The 23,065-nt window shown below is 34.1% G+C and overlaps 1 protein-coding gene across 6 annotated transcripts in view; it reads right to left on the bottom strand.

Annotated features, from left to right (window-relative positions):
• Nucleotides 1-23,065, bottom strand: part of Gria4 (glutamate ionotropic receptor AMPA type subunit 4) — a 340,666-nt gene that overhangs the window by 22,438 nt on the left and 295,163 nt on the right. For 5 of the 6 annotated variants that reach the window (XM_010642079.3, XM_010642075.3, XM_010642076.1 and 2 more), the window contains one exon: nucleotides 21,942-22,189. In XM_010642079.3, coding sequence (XP_010640381.1) covers nucleotides 21,942-22,189 — 248 coding nt within the window. Of the gene's footprint in view, nucleotides 1-8,852; nucleotides 8,892-21,941; nucleotides 22,190-23,065 lie in introns of all 6 variants that reach the window. The other variant, XM_010642081.2, reaches the window with a different exon arrangement.

Raw genomic sequence — 23,065 nt, 5'->3', positions numbered from 1 at the left:
ATACAGTATTCTCTGTAAAAGTTAAGCCCCTGGTATCTAGAATATTTACCTGATAGAGGCTGGAAATTTCTTTCATAGTCTCCATCAAACCCTAATACACATTTTGAGAACTTATACGAAATTGTGTCAAGAATGAAGAATATTCCTTTAAAAATCAACAAAGGACATGATAGATAAGTTAGGCAGAAAGAGATACAAATCAGATAATAATAATTTGAACTAAACTAGTGAATTAAAGCAGTGCCAATTTGTATTTTCTTTATTCAAATTAGGATAAAAATAAAGATGATGCTCAATATTGTCAAGAATTTAATAAATTGGGCATTTTCATACATTAATGCTCAAGGTAAAAGTTAGAAGGAGAATAATTGATCTATATACAGTTCAAGCTTTAAAACAGTTTATACTCTTGATCCAATAGAAGCTTGAGTTGGGTATCAGAATCACTTATTACAAACACAGATGCTTAGACCTAACTCGGTCCATCAGATTCTCCTAGATTAGGTGTAATGTATCTACATTTCTTCAAAGCTCCTGAGGTATTAGTATTACTTAGCACCAACGATCCATATGATAATGTTTTAAAACCATTGGAAATTTGGGCTGTGGATTTAGCTCAGTGGTGCCATGACTGCTGTGCAAGCACAAGGCCCTGAGTTTGATCCCTGGTACTGACGAAAAAAATTTTTGTAATCAGTGTAACATATAAGTTTAAAAGAAATAAATTTTTATATTCTTTGTGCTCTTTATCTGACAATAATTTACACATATAATTAATGTTAATGAAAACATACTGGATGAAAATCCAACAAATCCTTTTCTCTGGGTAGAGGGATTATGATTGATTTTTATTCTTTTTGCTAGTCCACTCACTCAAAAATTTCTGCAATGGGTAGTGATACTTTAGTAATTAGTAAAAAATGAACAAACAAATAGAAACTCTTCTCAATTATTTTATTATATAATGCCTTATTAATTATTTAATTCGAGTAAAAATTTACATTCACAGTGGACCCTTGAGTTATGACTGGCCTGATATGAACAACTTGGGTTACAACCGGAATTTGTTTTAAACTACAAACTAAATTTTGAGTTAATGATCTGGGTGCCAGTTGCTTGCACTTCCAGATGGTCTCAGATACAGATTTAACCCTTAAAGAGTTCTGGAATGAACATTACAACATCCTTTCCTGTGTGGGATTAAATAAGAAATCCTGGGCCAAGGTCTCTCTAGGGATACCGAGGTTTGCCTGCACACAGGAGAGAGACTTTGAAGGCTGTGTAAAGGAGCCTGAGCCTTCAGTTGACCAACTTGAATTGCAACCAGCCCTTGTGAAAATTGAATCTGTAAATCAAGGGTCCACTGTATTTTATATCAAATACAATTTGAATAGAAGCTAAGATTTATTCTTAAGGATTTCAAAAACACATTCATTGTTCCTGTTTATGGTTTTGTTTTGGTACACTTGGCTTTGTGCCTCTAGTCACAGACTGAAGGATTTACACTGTACTGGCTACTATAAAGTTTCTGCCTTACTTGATGGGAACAAGTCAGGCAGAGATTGTGAGTAATGCTTGAATTAACAGGCCTACCTCCTCAGATAGGATCTGCAGGCAGTTAATAGAGCTCTCAGTGGCCCAGAGAGAAGACTTGCTGTTTCATACATATTTACACAGTCTTTCCCCTGAGGCTGGGTTAAATAAAAGTGACTATGAATAGTCTAGAGTCTTCCTAAGTGGGCCATTTATGTTTTTACAAAAAACCATTTTCATGGCTAACGAATTTGTTCTTTCCTAAACAAGTAGTAGAGACCTTAATAAAAAAAAATCTTTCAAAAATTTTAAAAAATCTTAAAAAAATTAAAAATTGCAATTTTTTTTTACCATACTACATATTGGCTATATCCTTTTCTTGAAATAAAACATAAATTTCAGATTGCAAAATGTATTTGATTTAAACATTATTGCTTTAAAGATAATGAAGCATATATATCTATATGAATAAATGTGTATATATGAGAGTGAGACAAAGAGGATTTCTGAGTCACTCTAAAAAGGAAACAATAATTTCATGAGAAATGAATAAAATGAACTTTGTGTAAACTATTCTGTTTTTAAATAATGGCTGCATTGTAAATGTAGTTACAAGAGTTGCATGCATGAAGGGCCTATTCCATATAACAAGGTGAGATAGACAGATAAAAGAGAAGCAAATTTCAATTGGGATTTACTTTTGTAAATGAATGATTTCCCTCAAATGATGGCAAATGAAGGAAATTTGCAGAAAAACAGGGTTTACAACAAACCCCCCAAATTTGTATCAATTCAGTTAATAAGTAAATGAGAAAATAACTATTTTATCAATCAGGAAAACATAAAAAGTGAATAAAAATCAATAGGCTGTCAAATGATGGAGTATCAAGAGCTGAATATATCAGATTTTAAGGAAAGGCATTTGCATTCATGTTTCTAACCTTTATCAGCTATTTAGGCCTGGAAGAGGAACCAGTTCTGAGCATTTTCAATGCTCCACTAAGTTTTCAATTTAACTTGTAGCTATGCTATTACTTTTCTTCCCAAATTATTTCTTTCAGTAGACAAACACAAGGTACTTTTTGCTTCATTGGATTTGTGCACGTATTTTCAAAAGCAGAATTTGAGCCAAATTGCTCTACAGATATATGTAAATTTTTTAGAAAGGATATTAAGTTTTCACTCTAGTTTGCTCATGCAATAAGTAAGGTTTGCAAAACTTTTGTAAATGGAAAGACAATTGAGACCCAATATGATTTATGATGAGTATCTGAAGATGACTTTGATAAGGAATGATTTAATGTCTTTGTGTTGAGTGTTAGATGATATATACTGCTGTAATTAAGTTAGTATATGGGCATTTTTATTTTATACTTCGAATGATTCAAGGAGAATGATAAATGAGGTAGCTACTAGGCTAGATTTCAGAAGTTGACACTAAATTGTGTTCTTCAGAATTTGCATGCCCATTTTCTTCTTGAGAATTGAATCTAAATGTGATTCAGTGAAGGAACGTTGTGATTTTTGTCAAGTTACCTTCCAGTGATTTAGTCAGAGCATTAGAAAGGGATGGTGAGAAATGAAAAATTTTAACTTCAATTCTATATATGTATTTTTGTTGTTGTTTTGTTTCATTTTTTTATTTATTTGAGATGGGGTCTCATTTTGTGGTGTAGTTTGGCCTTGAACTCACTATATAACCCAGGCTGGCCTCAAACTCATGGCAATCTTCCTGCTTCATCCTCCAGTGCTGGGATTACAGGCATGCGCCGCAACATCCAGTTATAATTATATTTTAATGTTGAATGTTTGTAAACATAATCCTTACAAATATTTCACACAGTTGACTTTCATAATTTTGTCAATTTTAGGTCACAAGAGTAAAATTCTTTAACCTACTTTGAATCATTTCTATTTTTGAATTTGATGAAAGCTGTATACTTCCTTAGGAAACATGCACAGACAGACAAAACAAATGACTTGTGTATGATTTCAGGTGGTTCCCAGATCTTGGAAGGGAAATAATGAATATTGATTTTAACATATCTGTTCTAGATTTTAATAATACTTGACTCTTTGTATGTCTTAAAAATAAGAGAAATAAAGCATGTTTTTCTGGCATGGTTATTCTAGAATTTTAATAGAGAACTTTTAATACTCATTTGTCAGGAGGGGACTTCTAAGTACTACACATATGATGTGTTTGTAAAATTCTGTCAAAATATACTTAGTTACATTTGTATAAATGGAGAATATATCAGTAGTTAATGTTAAGTAACATACATTTTATTTCCTTCAGGATATCCTGGAGATCATATGGGGCAAAGTCCCTTCACTAAATTAATCGACTTGTTATTACTGTCTCTGTTCCAATCAAGCAAAATGGAGCTTTGTTTGAAGGTAAGACCAGAGCTACCCAGATGAAATACTTCATGTTTTCTGCATTGTCAACTTTTCAGTCTGTGGTTATTATTACAGTACAACTGCAAAAATTTAAGAACCGGTTACTGTCATGTTCATAGTATCTGAACGCCAAAGTGCTACACCTTTCATGCAGATGCCTTTCCTGGACTGTGATGTGCTGTGTGAATTCTGCCTGTCCACGACTTTGGAATCCTTCATCTTTTACACTATGCTCCTTACCCTCCTTATATGATTTCCAGAATTTTCTAAATCATTCCATGAATCTGCAAGGATCATTTTTTTTTTTTTTTTTTGCTAATCTTTGTTGTTTCCTAAAAACTTTCATCAATTACTTTAAAGACTTTGACTCCTAGAAGTTTTGAGTCAGAAGAGGGCAGGGCTATATCCAACATTCTCATTTTACAGATGTGTTCACTGGGGCCTATTGAAAGTTAGGTGACTTGCCCATCAAAGCCCAGCTGGACACAGGTCTTCTGCCTTCTAGTCCAGTGCTCTTTCCCAGCTACTATGAATGACAGTCTTTGCATCTTGCCAGTGTCCTTTCCTATGCAGTAAAAATCTTCATTCATCCCTTCTATATCTCTCCAAGGGAACAATTTTTTTTTTTCTTGAGACACTTGCTGGGCTGGGGAAGTTTTTCCCAAATTAATCTGTGAAAGCTATTTAACTTATAAAATATTTCCTATACTACTCATTAGTCAACTTCTGATCTCTTTGGGTAAATATTCCTTGAGTTGAGATAAAACCTTGTCAACTAAACTGATACCTTCTGAAAAAAATAAATAAGAAGGAAGAGAGGTAGAAGTTTTTCTTTAAAAAACAATAACAAAACCTGTATAATGATTTCATGTAATTCCATGGTAGCATGAATCTTCTCCCAGGGTTAAAATATCTATTTGAATAAATACAAAGTTCTTAATGATATAAGTTCTAATCTTTTGGGATTTGTACTTTTGCATCCTAAGGAATAGCATCATAAGAAAATCTTCTAATCCAGCGTGCAGTAAATTGGGACATTTTACCCAGAAGGAATAGAAATGTAAAATCAAATAATAAAATAAGTGGACCCAGCTACAAACCTAACCTGTATTTCAAGTTTCATTTCTTTTCCTTTCCTATAGCCAATTAAAAGCTGTTTTTCTGAAAAGTGCTTGTGAAGTTCACATTTTCATTTTTACTAGACTAGTATCACTCAGTTGAAGCTCTTATTACTCAAGACCAAATGGATTGGTTCTTTCACTCCATTCTCTAAGAGTCAGAGTAACTTTGCTTCTCTGCTTCTTTATAGTGTTTTGTCAAAAGCTATGAGAAACTCATGATGGCCTTGATGCTTTATTCTTTCTCTGACAGTCATGGCTTCCCAGTGATTCATACATACATACATATATACATATATATATATATATTTTTTTTTTCTTTGAGACAGTGTCTCACTATGTATTTCAGGCTGTTTTTGAACTCACTATATAGCCCAGCCTTGCCTCAAACCCATGGTGATCTTCCTGCCTCGGTCTGACAAAGGTTGAGATTACAGGTGTACATATGATTTAAAATTATAATTTTGCTATATTTTATCGAGCCAGAGAGTGTCTCAAGTTCTTAATACTCTAATTTAATTTTCATAATAATCCTGTATGATCAGATTATATCTGCACTTTACGCATGACGAAATTTGCGTGACTAGTAAATAGCAAAGGTGAAAGTGGAACCTGTGCCAACTTGACACAGAAACCTAGTCTACTAGAATCTCCCATCAGACTCTCTGCCTCTAGCCAGGTCAGTTTTTTTATAGTCCCAAGGACATTTTATTGAAAATTCCCTCCAGATTCACTGGGAATTCCTTTTTTCCTTTCTCGTACCCTTTCTACATTTCCTCATTTTGCAGTAACCAGTCACTGATTTATTCAACTAATATTTATCAGTGAATACATCTGAACCTGCTTTATGAGGTTTTTTATTGATGCTCCAGATTCTATTTATCTTCTCTTTTAAAGAATAACATCTGCTATCTAAGGCACTCACATTTGCTTTGAGTTATATATTACTTTGCAAAGGTTTGTGTATACCAATTTTTTCCCCTTTTGGAGGGTGGCAATCATGTCTTATGTTTCATTATATCATTCTTAGCCCCAAGGCAGAGCAAGAAATAATGTATACTTGACATGCAATAACTAAATATAGAAGTCACATCACTTGGAATTAATTTGAGGGGCTATTTTGTAGCATTCCATTAAAGTTAAAGAATAGTGTGCTAGACAGTGAAAGGGAATCATTCAACTATGAAATGTAATAGATTTTTGCAAAGACCTAGTGTGAAATGTATTTTAAAACAAAATGCTTTAAAATTATTAAATGTTGGCAAGAGGGATATCGAAATATTATTAACACTGATAATCTTTATGAATAATGACAGGTAATTTGATCCATCAAATCAACAAAATATTCTGGGAAGGTACTTCAGGGAGGTTATGCGTAGTTGAAATAAGGGGTCACCAATTCACTTTATGTAGTCAGATAGAGAACACTATATGATCAGATCAGATTAATTTCAACGAAAATATATTTCCAACTAAACTTTAAAATGAAAATCTCAGATAATGGTATTTTAATAAGCTAATTTAGTCTATTTACAATTAGCAAATAAAACATATCATCTGGAGAAAATTCTTTTGTTGTTAAATTTATAAATTCGAATATTATAATTCAACTCAGTTTAGAAATTAAAAATTACCAAATGTCAACAGTATGCTTGGTTTAATTTCACTGGATATTTAATATGTATTTAATTCACTAAATATGTGTAGTAAAGTTTCATGTACAAATACTTTATTCCATCAAATTCTTAAGAGTAAAGCAAGGGCTGGGGATTTAGCTCAGTGGTTCCGCTGCCTGCCTTGCAGGCACTAGGACCTGAGTTCGATCCCCAGTACCAAAGAAAAAAAAAAAAGTAAAATAAAATCATTTTCAACTTTTCTCTCATTTAAGATTCATGGTCTTTTCCACTACAGAAAAATTTGGGTGTTACAGCTTAAAATGTGTTCTAATTGATTTATTTTCACCTACTTTTATTTAGGCTTTGGTTATGTGGGAGAATAGCACAAAGGGAAAAAACTTGGATGATGAAAAGAATGTTTTTTATAAAAACAGGGATTACAGATTAAGGGAAGTTTTTTTTGACATTTTCATTAAAAGTTCAAGACTGAAATGGGGCTCATAACTAGGAATGTATAAAATTTTTGTTATCTCAAAATAGCTAAAGACTAAGAATTTTCAGTATTTGTTAGAATTCTTAAAGACTAAGTTTACAACATTCTAAGTGACAACACAAATCTTTGACAGCAGTAGGGTTTGTAACCATATCTAAAACGGAGTAGGTTCTAGTGCTCAATTATTAATTCAAATAGAAAAAAGTGGCAAAGTTTCTAAAAATAGTTAAACCTATATTTGCTATTGATATTAAGACTAAAATATATCATGTACTTTTAAAATTATTTGCTTATTGTCAGAAATTGGGTATATCTTATGCTATCAGTTTGAACACTTTCATGAGCTGTTCTTTAACATGCCTAATATGTTGAATGTAATTGATATAAATTAATACTTTTTACTGTACTAACCAATAAATTTCAAAAAAGTGTTTTCATCTCAATTTCAGATAATCTCAAAGAACTGAGTCACTGTAGAAACACCACCACTAATTCTTATCCTGAATGAGATTACTATGAAATAGTTCATAAGAATTCAAAGTATACAACAAATCTTCCTGACAGAAATAATGTTCTGATAGACATAAAATTCTACTGATACACAGTTCACTAAAAATATTGTGACAATTTCTTTTTTATTTTTGATGCTTTCTTAAGAAAATATTCCATATGTTTGGCATCTTAAAATTTAGGACTGAATAAATCAGGAATGAATAATATAACTCAGATGTATCCTGAATTCTACTCTAAAGTTGGTTTTCTTCTTTTTGAGCTTCGAGTGCTTCAGATAAGTGATCCTAAAACAATTCTAAAATCTACTTGAGTCATTCAAGATCTTGCCTCTTTGAAGGCAGTGATAATAAGGAATTACAACTGAATAGGACTGGAAGCTGCCCTTTTATAATCTAAGTGGTCCGTCTTTCTTTTACATCAGATTCTAGATGCTTTTGAAATTCTCTTACTCATTTCTCTCTTTTGGTTCTCCCCTCTAAAAGTACTGATTTGAAACAGAATACCAACAATGATTTCTGAACATGACAGCATAAAAGTAGAGGATATAGTGGAAAATATTAAAATCAACATAAAAGGCCTGGGAGGAAGTTATTTTACTAGGGGGAAGTAATGCTCAGAATAATATTTCTTCTATATCCTCTTACTTTCCCAACCAAAGTTTTAATAAATACATTGACATACAGTATCAACAGTATCATTAAGTCTGTACTATTTTAGATGAAAAGTTTAATATGATCATATTCCAAATATATATTATTAAAATTATATCCATATTTTCTTTTCTTAATAATGATATATTCATGAGAAATATTTTAGTTTTTATATTTTGTGACTTCTTACCTATTATGGCTTAATTGTAGCTGTGTTTATTCTACATTTAGAGAAATTAAAGCTGAAGAATCTAAGCCTTAATGGTAGACTGGTACAAATTAATATCCAATGATGATGGAAAACATGAATGCATTATCATATATAACTGGTATGATTTGTGTGAAGGTTTTTCTTTTTTCTAGCTATAACATTTGTAAGTGGATTATGCACAGGTGGCAAGCTGGATTCCTATTGCTGGTGGGTTAAAAATATAAATGTATAAAGAAAAAGATTAAAAATAGGTGGGGGAGGGGTTTCCTTCAAATGGATGGAACCCATTCTTTTGAAAGAAAACTCCCCTCTTACCTTGGTCCCGGAGCTGGTTAGTTCTCCTCTGTCCTCCTCCTAGGGGAGAAATACCCAAAGTTAAACAATAATAGAACATGGTCTTGTATTAAAGTCAAGTTCAGTTCTGGCCAACCCTTTCTTCAGGTCTCACAAGATACTACCAACTGTCTGATATACTGGGACTTCCACTGAATTTAAACCCATTTTAAGCATTAAGCCAAAGGGGAATGAACATCAGCAGTATAAGAGGGGGAAACACTGTCTGCTCTTCAGTCTCTCTTGTCAGAGAGCTTTCACAAATGGAAGACTGGCTTAGGGCTGGGGAATTCATGACAGGGCATCACTTGGGTAATTTTCATCAGCTGGAGTGAATAATGGAGGCTGTATCCTAGGAAACACCAGGAGTCCCTCAGGGAGAAGGAGGCTGCCTTTTCAACCCACCTCACTGATACACTCCTTGTCTTTTGAGAGTAAAATGATATTGCTACATCATTTGTATAGATAATACTTAATATGCTATAAATAATAATCATTGTAAGAATAAAAATAAAAGATCATTTGATACAAGGGTTAGGACAAAAGAGAAATGATATTACCAGAAACTATGTGATTGTTTTACTTTTTCAAAACAGAGAATCACAGATTAAAGAAAGTTTTTTTTTTTCTCCCATCCAGTACTAAATTGGCCCAATCCTGCCTAACTTCCAAGGTCAGACAAGTTCAGGGCAGTTCTACCATTATTAGATGGGATCTTTTTTTTTTTTTTCTTAATGCATGTTAAGCTACTAGGACTTCTGGTGTCACTGAAGAGAAACAGGCATCATAGAGAATGAACTGTGGATTTGGGAATTCAATAGTAACAAGCCTCATTGTTGCCTCTGTCACTCATCAGCAATTTGAACTGCTTCAGCAGCAGTAAGTAGCTTCCAGATGAAGACAATAGCACCAACTTCAAATACTTCTGGGGTCAAGTTAGAAAAGATATTAATGTACATATGCTTGGTGTATAGTAGTTAGTAAATCTTTAGTTTTTATAATACAGTCTCTGACATGACTTTTTCTCATTTGAACTACCTCATTTCTCTTGGGGCTACTGACACTACTTAACTGAACATAGAGCCAGTTCTCACCCTTTGGCATAATTTCAGAGATGGTGGGTGATTGGTTCCCACATAAAATCAAATACCAGACAATTGATTGAATTCCGTGAGACATGAAGGAGAGTGGAGACCAAGAATGAGCCTGAACCCATACAAGATCATGTGCTATTGTTATTTAACTTTGGGTAACTTATTAAAATTCTTCATCAAATAAAATGACATTAGGTGAGAGAATGGATGTACTTCAACCTCAGTGTGTCCCAGTATGTTCCAGAGACATCAGAATGAGGGATGTTGTCATCATTATTGTAATGGCCATTATGAAAATGTGCAGGGAACAAAACTATATGGCAGACTGTATGCTGTACAATGAAATATTGTCTCCACCTAATGCTGTTACACCTTAGTTTCATTATATAAATGTAGCATTAATAGAATATCTCTAACTATTTCATTCATGTTTCTCCTTATGCTCTTCGTTGGGAACTGTAACTTCATTATTTTTTAATGAATGTACTAAAAATAACTATTTTGGCAAACCAAGATTTTACCCATTAAATGCTATTAATCTCCCAACATACAGCATTTCCTTTTTTTTCTGAAACAAATACAACTGGAAATTGTAAAGCTATCGTTAAAATAGAAAAAAAGAGTAAGTTGCCCTTTATGAAATACCTACTTTATTCATGGAAGTCATTTACATGACCATTTTGGAGGAAATAACTTTATATTTAGAAATAATCTGGAAATCTATGAATAAGAACAACCATCGGTATACTGTCCAGATTGGGTAAAATTATAGTGGCTATGCAGTATTCGTGCTTCAGGGCATAAACAGATTGCTATTTGTGATGAAAAGAAAAATGGAAAGGAATGTAAGTGATACTGAAATTGTTAGGGTTATTACAATGCCCTTAAAAGTCACCTTCTTGAGTATTTTATATAGAAACACCATAGGATACCACATCACATTAATCAATTTTTATCATATCTGAATATGGAACAATAAATTTTGTTCTCAAAAACAAAACAAGTCCTTCTCTATGCATGTGACTCACTCTCACTGTTTTAGTTCTCCTTTTATATAACTCGATGTATCTGGTCAAAAGTTTGAAGTCAACATGCAATTTTAATAGTATGTTATATAGGTATACAAGTCTTGCATTTATCTGTAGCTCTGTAGCTTTTTACAGAGAAGTATTTCCATTAAAACCTTTTCAGTTCATGTAGTCAGATTAGAATGAAAGCAGCTATTTACTAACAAAGTGACTTGTTTAACTCCCAAACTAGATGAGCTTCTACTGAGCTTCTGAGATTGAATTTTTCCCTTATGCTTATTAAGTATTGGCAACTCCAAAGAAATGTGAAAGAATTTTTATCACCTAAAGTCTTGAAGTAGGAAAGGAATATCCTTCATTCTCATCTCTCTCTCTCTTTCAAAAAAAGGGAGTCTCTTATTTTTATTTGAACAAGTCTGATGTTGGGAATCATGAAACAAATTTCCCATTTTTAGGGAGCAATCAGTTTTAATGTTGCAAAAATCTTTCATTGTGCTAACCTGATATCTATTTTTGTGTCATTTCTTCAACTCAATAAAAGCATTAAAAAACGAATTTAATATTATGGTAGCTTGTGCTATGTAGGGGTATTTTCAACATATATGGAAACATCAATGTCAAAACTTTAGCATGAAAGAGTCACAGAAATTGCTAATAAGTTTTCAAAGGAAAGTGTATTATATTAAAAAGTAATTTTTTGTTCATTTCCCATAAGAGCACTGGAGAATCAGAAGATCTCAGTCCTAATTTCAGCTGTGGGACTGTGGACAAGTCACTTAACATCTCTAGTTTACAGTGTCTTTTCTATAATAAAATGACATCATAAGAGGGTTAAAAGGAGCAAGTAAAATATATAAGTGGAAATGGCTTGAAAATTATAACATTTTAAGTGCTTGACTTATTAAAAATACTGATCAGTAATTTTTTGTGTTTTATATGAGCCAAACTAAAACAATCTTTTTAAGAGAACAAATTAAAATGATATATTAACGAATTATTTAGCCTGTTCAATATTATCATTATAATATCACTTAATAGTAACTTCCCAGCCTATTCCCTTTATTTTTTCACTCTGGGAGACAGTTTGAAGTCAGCTTTGTTTGGATGCTGTTTACTTCTGTTTACCTCGATTAGCATCAAATATAAGACAAAGGTTAGGATAGTGTCTTAAGATTCTGGATACCTGCCTTCATTTTAAGCTTTTTCTTATGCTTTAAAAAAACTATTTTTTCTGTTAAAAGCACTAACAATGTAAGTCAGTCGTCCTTGCTTATATTGCTTTGAGGGTGTTTGTTCTGGGAGCATGTGTGTGTGTCTGTGTGTGTGTGTGTGTGTGTGTGTGTGTGTGTGTGTGTGTTTCTTTTTGCAAAAGGAAAAAAGGGAGATTGAGGGCTGGGCACTCATGATGTCTTTCCTTAGTTACTAATGAGAATTTGGTCTACTACTGCTTCAAAGAGAGACAAACAGAAGCTGCAGATCTTTCAGCACCAAGTATTGTAATCATATTCAACTGAAATAGAGATCCAGGAAGTAGCTCCTGAGCATTTTTATATCTCTGTTCATGAGGAAACAGAGAGGAGGCCATATACATATTCTTTTATTTCCTTTGAAAACGAGGAAGTGTTTGTGTCTCATGTTTGAGTCCAGTTTAATTCCAATTCCAGTTAACTTTCAGATGTCTAGTACTTAGAGAAAATAATGAATTTGTAACATTTTGTAAAAAATTATCTGTGGGTCAATTTATTTATTATGTACCTCAGAATTAAAAAGCAATGAAAGTTAAATAAATACTAGTTTATTCCAATAAATAGGGTATGATTTTGAATGATTAGTGGTATTTTAAACTCAGAATTCTCCAATATCTCAATAGTGTACACTTTGCAAAGTGGAGTTAGAATCTTTGTGCTTTTAATTTTTCTTTATTGTTGAATCGTGTGATATTAAAGGAATATGTCAAAAAGCTTTCACAAACTTTTTGGAAGTGTATTTCAGTCTATGTACATTATGTAACAGTGGATTTTAGATTTTCAAAAAGTATCAAATCCATTCATTTGAAAGAAACTATTTCCATTTATAAAAAGACTTCTGATATTAAGGAACATAAATGATGTGTTGATGGTATTTCTAAGTTTTGTTACTACAGTTATTATTTTAAAATTTTTATAATCAATATAATACTAGTTTCCATTAAGACTTGGGGTCATAGCTAGGTATTTTGGAGAGTTGAACAGTGATTTTCTACTCACATATTGCCAAGTGCGTATGATACTTTATATTTGTGGAAAAGTTCTCTCAGAAATAATTTTATTCTGAAAAACAGAATTATGGGGCTGAGTTTTTGGTGGGTAGGGGGAATAAGCCTTGAAATAAATGAGCCACAGCTTCTAATGCCCAGTTAAATTAAAATGGGATATGATTCTAAACCAGTCATTACTATTTTCTAGCTCATTCTAAATGACTGTCAAGCTCCTTTCTTTTTCTTAAGTATGAATTATTAATCTAGCTCCATATTGGCTCATACTATTTTTAGAGACAAAAGTTAATAATGTTTAAAATTGTGGAAGAATGGTTTTCTTTATATAGCACTATGCTGAAAGCAGTGGATATATTTTCAATTTTGAAGAAAACCCTTTTTTTATGATCTAAGCACATGTTGATCATTAACATAAAACTACATTAAAGCAGGATGGAATGGAATTCTACTTAAGATTAGATTACATTCACAATAAAGTGAGCTTTATAGTATTTTACTATAGGAATTTTGGAATTTCATAGTAAACATGACTAACACCATCATGCCCTCCAAAGCCATTTGTATGAGTATGAATGTGTGTGTGAAATATTCTTTAGGTATCTATTGTAAATACATTTTATTCTCTCTTTTAATTCTTCCCTGTTCCATGTCTATATTCAGCTAAAAGTGACCTGAGGTAAGAAGAGGAAGAAATCTACTGTGGCATGATTATAATGTCTCTATTTTTGCCAAACTGTTCAGAGTTGTATGAGTTCTGAAAGTTACAATTTCCCTGAGTAGCCTGTGCTAAGGTCCCCAGGTTGTCCTCTTCATGTAGGAAGGTAAGTCTGGAGAACAGCACAAAACTTGCATGTGATCTTTGATGATATTCTGAGGATAAATTAAGTTTACTTATACTCCAAATACAGATAGCTTTATAATTATAAACTTCAAAAGCATTTACTATCTAGAGAATCATGGATATTATACTCTGAAGTCCTAGAATAGAGAAATTTAACCTGATACATTTATTTAGCAATTGAATCATTGCTAAAAGGACTCAAGAGCAGCTTTGTAGTCATGATAGAAACTATTATGCACAGCAGGAACAAAAAACTTTCTTTAAGATTTTTTTTTTTTTTTTGAGACAAGGTCTTTCTTGTGTGCAGGCTGGCCCTGAACTCACTTTGTAGCCCAGGCTGGTCTCAAACTTGCTGCAATCCCCCTGCCTCTGCCTTCCATGTGCTGGGATTATAGGTGTGAGCCATCACACTTGTACTACAGTGAAAATTTAAATCTTGTGTTGGAGAATATTGAGTATGAGGCAATGGAAATGAATTAAATGGCAAGGGAACACTTTTGAAGCTGTAGTGCATCAAGGTGATCAGGCAGTGCCCTCTTGCACATAATAAGGCTTTGACTTTGATCTAAATCACCCCTCATGATGACATTAGGTCATGCATCAGTGTTCTTTCCTATGATGGGAGTGCAGAATTCCATTGCCTGCACACTCTGTCAATTAATTCTTGCCAAGTGACCTTGGGGATGGAGAAAGTCTCACATGAATAATTTCTCTGATGTAGGATATTTGTTCTGCAACTAAGACTTAAATGTCAGCAGCACACACATACATTGGGTCACAGTTCAGTATAAAACAACAGCTCTGGGCATCCTGATACATACTGCTCTCCATCCCTTCCTTGCTCTAAGAGTTCAGATTTCATAAATTTCTCTTCCACTAAGTCTTTCTGAGTCCTATCCTTTTGTTAGGTGACCTTTTCTGATATTTTGCTTTCATCAGCTGATTCTCTCACTAGGGTGTCTTAGTTGTGCCTTTCTCTAGACCTTAGCAATGGCAGAACCCTTGGGGAGGTCTTCCCTCCAGTTCCATTGTTTTATAATTTGAGTTTCAGTGAACTCTTATCTGGGCCCCCACCCATCAGTACAGAAAGGTGGATCCAAACTCACAGAATCTCTACACATTCACTTTGTTCTTTCTCATGTCTCATTTTAATATGACCACTACATGGGGGACAGATGCGTCTGGAGACCGTTCCTTGAAGTGGGGTGATATGCAAAGATGAGCGATGTCTTACAGATCCTGTACAGCTACTTGACATGCCAAGAGAAAATGCTTGAAATGTGCTACAAACATAGCAGTAAATTTATCCAGAGATTTTTAGTGCATTTATTATAGATCAGATTATGAGCTTTGGTCTTAGATACACCTTTATGCTTTCAAAATACATCTGGCACGTCGAAGTCAAGGATACCTGACAGCAGTGATAGGTTCCCTACTCATTTGAGTTTGTGTTGCATGGAATTAACTTGAATTGTATGAGATATACATGTTCTTTCTGGATATTCTTCATATTTTATAGGAATTGTCTATGAAGTGATTGCATGGGTTGAAAGAGCAACAGTTGGGATTCTGGTTTTCCTTAGCCTATCAGATCTAGTTTTAGATTACTCATCTTATCAAGTTGTAAAGGCTTAGATAAGCTGCTAAGCTTCTTTGGTAGCAATTTTATCTTTTTAAATTTATCCTTCTTAAAATGATATAAACAAGGGGCCTGGTATTTAGCTCAGTGGTTCTGCCTCCTGCCTCGCAAACAGAAGGACCCAAATTCAATCCCGGGTACCAACAACAAAAAAACAAAAAAAAAAAAAAAAAAAAAAAAAAACAAAAAAAAAAAAAAAAAAAAAAAAAAAAAAAAAGAAAAAAAGAAAAAAAGAAAAAAAAATGATAGAAACAAAAATGGTCACAAAGTTCCTATTGTCTCAGAAAAGTTACTAAAATACAACTCTAAGTAAAGTACTGTAAAGAACAAAAGGCTAACATTGAATTGAGAAACTTTTCAATCTAATGTTTCCTACCTGGGAGCTGCAAAGCATCTGGAAAACAAGCAATCCTGGGAGCACTGCCCTACAGATCACTATGGCCAGGCCTAACTCGCCTCCTCCCACAGATGAGGCAGGGCCTGTGCGGTAGGAGGAGCACACATCCTGTCGGCTTGGCAGGGAGGCAGGGCCCTGCAGGAGAACAGGTGACAAGAGGGCGTGGAGCAAGGCCTGGCTGAGAAGAGAGAGGACTTTCTCCCTACCCTTTTGCGAGAGAAACAACATGGGTGATGTCCTGCAGACCGTGGCTACTCTCCTGGTTCAACCCTTTTACCTCCCTGCTGTACTTTCCTTTTTTTTTTTCTTTTTTTTTTTGGTACCAGGGATTGAACTCGGGTCCTTGCGCTTGAGAGGCAGGCCTCCGAACCGCTGAGCTAAATCTCTGGCCTGTACTTCCCTTTTCTTTACCACTATAAATAAATGCTGCCATTTTTCTGGGGTCTTTACCTCCCATTCTTAGTTAGAATCCCACCTGGGCCCACCTATACTTACATCTCTTTGTCTTTTTTTCTTAATTTCCCACCACTGTTTCATACTCGTGAACCCTTCTGCCTGGCAGGCTGTGGCAGAGCAACTTAAACACTACCTGCTAAGTTCTCAGTTGGAAGCCAGCAATCATTTATTGAGGTTTTTGTCAAATGATTGAAGGCACATTAGCTTAGCATTATTTTGAGAAAAAAGGCAAAAATGTATAATGCCTGGTAAATATTAGAGGAATGTAGAAAAGTGCAATTTTTTTTTTTCATGGTGAGCTGTAACTTTTATCATAACAAATTACCAGAAAGAACTAAATTAAAAACCTGGAGTTTAAAGTGATGATGAAAAGTTTTATGCTTTCTCTTGTGCTCAACACCAGGAAGGAAAAGAATAAAGTATACAGACTATTTTGTGCAATTATTTTCACCCAGAGCCCATATAACTTCCATACCTTCACCATGTGACAGCTCAGTTTGTGAATGCAAAATTCTTGCTACCCATCATAAACATCAGCATCTTTAACAACAAACTGGGCAGTTTTTTAAGCATATCACCAAGAGGCGGGTTTGTATGTATTTGTGTATGTGTAGATTAAGAGGTGTGATGGACTTTTGTTGTGCTTGACTAATCTCTAGCCCAGTAGATTACATTCAAAATATGATGGGAGCACAAAAACTAAATAACCTGTGGCATCTTTATTTTTATTTATTTATTTTTTGTGACAGGCTCTCATTGTGTAGTTCGGATAGGACTAGAACTCACGAGATAGCTAATTCTGGCCTTGGATTTGTGGTGATCCTTCTGCCACAGCTTCTTAAATGCTGGGGTTACTGGTATGTGCTTCCACGCCTGGTTAAGATTAAGTAATTCTTAAATACAGTTTAAGCCTTTGGCATCCTTTAATAAGAAAATGGAAGCTATTCATAGATATTTCTCTTCCTAATGATTAATATAATAAAAAATTGTATGCCAATTTACTGCAACTCATTTCTTGAAGGTATAAAAGTTCATCCATTTGAGGCCAAGTAGTGTTCAGTAATGTTAAGTACTTAGCCTCATGTTTCTGCACTTGTAGATTTTTCTAGTGTCTGCATTAAGTAATAAAAGTTAACTTGTTTCTAATTTTTAAAATATGGATTATATCTTTATTCTCACATACAATATCTGGCAAACATCATTCGGCTTATGGAGAACTCTACCCATCTTGAAGCAGATCTAGATGTGGGCTGTCTGTGAAGCCAGTGGTTTTGTTAAATACTGAAAGAAAAGTCTAATGAAAGACATGGTATTCTCTCCTCTTTCTTAATACTTCTTCCCCTCTGCTATGCTATTGCTGTGAGGCTCTGAGTTGCCCATTGTAGAAGAACTATGATGGGTCTGGTTTCAAAGGATCAGTTCCTGTTGGCATGGGTTCTTGCAAATGGGATTGCCAAGCCCAACTGTGTCTCATTTTCTCCAGAGTTCACCCAGTGATGTAAGTTCTATTGGAGCTGTTTTCCTTTGAAACCATATTTTGGTAACAATGTGTCTTATTTTAGACAGTCCCTCAGATAACTTCAGAAAAGGCCAAGTCTACATGGAAATTATTATCATGAATAATAAAATAAATAATAATAAAAATATAAAGTATTCAGGCTTACAAGACCCAGGAGAAGCTCTCAGATGAGACCCACCGCTTTGCTTCCTGAAGATATTCACAGATGCCGAATATTATTTAAAAAGAAGTATTCTCATCTGAAATACTCACTAGTCAATCTATATTAACCAAATTATTCACTTAAACAACTTCTAATAGTTTTATTTATTGTATCATAAAGTGAATAAAATAGTAACTAGTAGAGCATAGAAAATTTAATAATATTGGTAATATTTTGGTAGTAAAGTATATAACTTTATATGGTAAACACTAAAGTACATATGGAAGATATATACTGTTTGTATATTTATGCAACAAAATTGATAGTATTAGTAGTAAAGTCAAAATAAATATACTTGCCCTCTCATCTCAACTTTACCTTTCATTATAATGCCATCTGAAGTGTATATTTTAAAGCCATGTTACAAATTTAGGAGCTAGAAAAAGCCTCCTTCAACAGTCAAGTTTGGATTGTCAAGGGTGCTGTAAAAGGGATGAAGAGGAAGCCATGGTATTGATAGAAGTATGCATAGCACTGTGTGTATGGAAAGAAACCAGTTGAAATAAAAACATCAACATATCTTACTTATATTGTTCTGTTACATACATTAAGAATCCGTGTTAAAGTACAATAAGCCAATAATTTCTTGGCATTTTTTGGGGGGGTGGTACCGGGGATTGAACTCAGGTTCTTGTGCTTGTGAGGCAGGCAGCAGAACCACTGAGCTAGATCCCCAGCCCTTTTTCTGGGCATTTTTGTTGGCAATGTATAGCTAATAGTTCAAGGATTTATAATTTTCAGGTATATGTCTAGCCAATACTAGTCTAAAACAGTCTCGCTATGCTATAAATGTCGCTGTGTATCATTCTTTACCATAGAAATTCATGCCAGTCACACTATTGTGGTATGTTCTTAAATCCTGTAATAGATGCATTCTCTGTGATTGCATTTGTTTTAAAGTCTACAATAAAGACCCAAGTTCTGTGCTTCCATCCTAATTGTATACTGTACTCTGCCCGTTTGTTTTCTGTGGCATTTATCCTGAAACATTTTGGATGAACAGCAAGACTTCGAAACTTAAAACTCCCTTGATCAAAGGAGCAGTGCCATTCATTTGTCAGCCTTCTCTCGTTAAGCTTATGTAGAAAAAAACATCACTGTTTTACTTTCCTTTAAATTCTCACATTGTTTAAGGAAGCAAAACAGCAGTGTTGTGAGAAAAGTATAGTTGGTGACAATGAAATAATACGCATTACCACAACCAGAGTGATTAACCTAAAGACCTGGTTAGAAAAAGCTCTTATAGGAAAACAGACTTAAGTCTTTACTGAACTGAATTAAGGCATGTTTCAAAGACACTCCATAGGGCTATGCCCTCTGAATCTCACTCTAATGAATGCAATTAATTTGAACTTGCTTCTATATGCAGAATTTATGCAGAAGATGCCTATTGGTTCCTTATAGTAGTTTACCTCTTTTGAAAAAGAAGAATCCTTATGTAATAAGAATTATTATTTAAATCTAATGGGCCTCATGCTTAGATGGCTGCGGCTTGGGGAGTGAAGAGATAGACAGTAAGGTGAACGCCAGTTGGCCTTCAGTGCCCTTTGAATGTTCTCAGAAAACAGTACAAAATACTGTAGTTTTGGCATGCAGGGGCCAGCTTGCTCAGGAAACTGTGGTATATACAAAACAAAGTGCATAAACAAACTCTCTATCCAGGAAGCTGAGTTTAACAATTGCCTCATTAACAAGATTCAGGGAAGGACAGGAAAGAGGGGGAAGCCAGTGGCTGATTATTATACAGTTCTAGACAGATGAAGCCCTTCAGCATCTCCCCAAACAATCCCTGTAGTGTGGATCTGACAAAATGGCACATTTAAAAGGGAACTCTCTTGCCATCAATGGGAGTCAGACGTACCCAAATCTTAGGGCCAAATTCAGTTTCTGGAGCTTGACTTTATCAGTAGACACAAGACAGAGGACAAGGCAGCTACATCCACAGAAAATTAATTAAGAGCAAAAGAGACATCCAGTAATATAATCAATAGACCGAACACTGATCTACATATCAGCCGTCATTGTTCTCATCTCTTCCTTTTTCATTTAAATTATTTATACTACGGTACTCTGCTAACTACTACTTCAGTAGAATTTTATTTGCTAACTCACCTCATTGAAATTATATATTTTTCATTACTGTACAATGCAAAATATAAAGGCAAACATACTGATGCCAATTTAAGTTTCTGAACGGTCAAAGTGTTTTTGGGTAAAATTCTATCATGGATAATTTATTAGTTTGACTTTCTCATTGCATATTTCTTCAGTTTCATATGGGATGTAAGTTCAAATAAATAAGACCAAAATTGCCAAAGTCAACTGCCAGCTAGTCTTTACTAGCTAGTTTTCCCAATCTCCTTTTAAAATTGTCTGTTTTGTAACATACTGTAAAGCCTCCACTAGTTATTACAGTGTTGCTTATAAGTACATAATGCTGCTTTAACACAACGCTTTTCAATACCAGTATTTGTTTTTGTATATCTCTTAATCCTTCCCCCACCAACACAATCTTAAATCACATTGCTATTCCCTTTTTGAAACCAATGAAAACAAGCATATGATATGAGTATTGCTTTCATTTGTTCTGGGCAGGAATACACGTCTCATTACCTTCATTTTTCAGTGGCTTACCAGAGACATCATTTTTCAAGACCAGGTTCTTGGTTAAGTTCTTTATCAAAGATTCTGATTTCCTCTTGAATCTGTGCTTTGTGTGAATCTCTCCTAAGCAGCACTGAGACCAGAGTGATCTGTCAGTCACCACTTGTGATGGGCTCTAGTCCCATCAATTCAACAGCAGCCTTTATTGCTTAAGGAAAATAGGAAATTCTGCCTCCTGGACATAAACATGTATCTTTTCTATGTCCAGGACCAAAAGGATGAAAGGGGCAGATTTAACCAATATTTCCATAAGAATGAAAGTCTCACTTTTAACTCACATGTGGAGTGTTTTAGTTATAAACCACATTTTGGGGGCTAGTTGCAAACATATGTGGATTGTCTAGGGTCTAATTGTACAGATTTTACTTACACCATACTCCCTTTGAAGTAGGTGGGACTGTGATGTGAGTAAGCACTATAAAACTAGAGCCTGTTTTCCCCTCAGACCTCTGTTACTTTCATAAACAGAGGTGATGTCAAAAATCAATGCGATACAACCTCTAGATAATCTAAAATGGAATGATTCCATAACAAATGAAACACTGAAATGGGAAACAAAAAAGTGGTTTGCTCCGAATAAGTTGATTTCCTCTAAGAAACTAGCAGCCAGGCATAATTTTAAAAATAATGATAAAATATAGAATTATTATTGACACAATGACAGTGCAAGTGTTGGTGGCCAAAAAAATTGATGAGATACAAGCACACGCTACCCATGTTTTAGGCCTGCTGGAAGCAGCTAGTGTTCAACCAGTTTGGTTTTTATATGGCCTTCAAAGATTTATGTTAACTATGATTATTTTAAAATTTAAAAAATTACCTGATTGTCGACCAAAAAATATGAAATGGATAAAAAGAAAAAACAAACAAACAAACATACCATGTTCACACACAAAAGAAAATAATTCTCTCAGGGACATCAGGGAAGGTGGAATACTATAACAACACATGTTATATTGTTATACTATTCCACCCACCTTAATGAGGAACCCTTGGGCGTTGCTACTCCATAGCCTTTTGAATCCAGATTTCCTCCCACTTTCATTGTGTCGCAGGGCTTTCGCTGCTCAATGTATTCATTCATAGTGGACTCCAGAAGGAAGGCAAATTTGCCTTTGGATTTGCGGACACGAGCTACTCCCTCAGCTGTAGTCCTAGTGAACACCGATGGCTCTGCTGATCGCATGTAGGTCCACATCTTTTCATACACTGCTATTTTTGATCTCTGGAGGAAATGAAAATAAAATTAAATACAGGAAAAAAGAGAACAGCGTGTTAATATCGACTGAGGCAAGATAAAGATAAAGGCTTTTAGTATCTTTCCACTGCCCTCTAATTCCCATTTGCCGCATAGTAACATAATAGAAACACAACTTGAGATTATTCTTGTAATAACTGGAAAAATTGTCCTTTAGAACAATTTAAGAAAATCATTGAAATGACAGATTTTTGGGCTGGGGATTTAGCTCAGTGGTTCCGGTGGTGCTTCAAGAACCCGAGTTTGATCCCCAATACCAAAAAAAAGAAATGACAGATTTTTTAAAAAGAGATATTAAAACATCCTTTCACCTGTTGCAATGATAATTACCCCAGTCAACTGGTAAAATACCAAATTATTATTTTTTTAAGTGTAGAAGGCATGGAGAATGTTGAACATTTAAAATCATGCTTTGTATCATATCAATGATAAATTTGAAAAGGACCAGATGGGACTTGATTTCAAATTTGTAAAATTCTTTTTATTGCTGTATTCAAGTTACAAAAAATAAGAATTGTTATTTTTATCATTTTTTCATGCTGTAAGATATGATGTTTATAAAGTTTAGTTCATATCAAATTAGTAACTGAATACTGAAGAAGGAGAAAAACTTGGTTATTATTTACAAACCAATATCCCCAACAGAAGAACCAAATTCTAGGTTAGTCAAAACATCAACTTTTTCTGACAATCTCCTGACCCTAGCCAAGAAAGCTATTTCTTTTTATAAATGACTTCTGTCTACCAGAGCTCTATCTATGTTACTCCCACTAATTAATTTTCCCCAGGTCCTTTTTCTAATATTCCATTGGGCTTAGGTGTTTTTTATTTATATGTATATGT

This window comes from Fukomys damarensis, unplaced genomic scaffold (genome assembly GCF_012274545.1).
Source record: "Fukomys damarensis isolate Sample0158 unplaced genomic scaffold, DMR_v1.0_HiC HiC_scaffold_16, whole genome shotgun sequence".
Lineage (NCBI taxonomy): Eukaryota > Metazoa > Chordata > Mammalia > Rodentia > Bathyergidae > Fukomys > Fukomys damarensis.
This window is presented reverse-complemented; position numbering and strand designations above follow the sequence as displayed.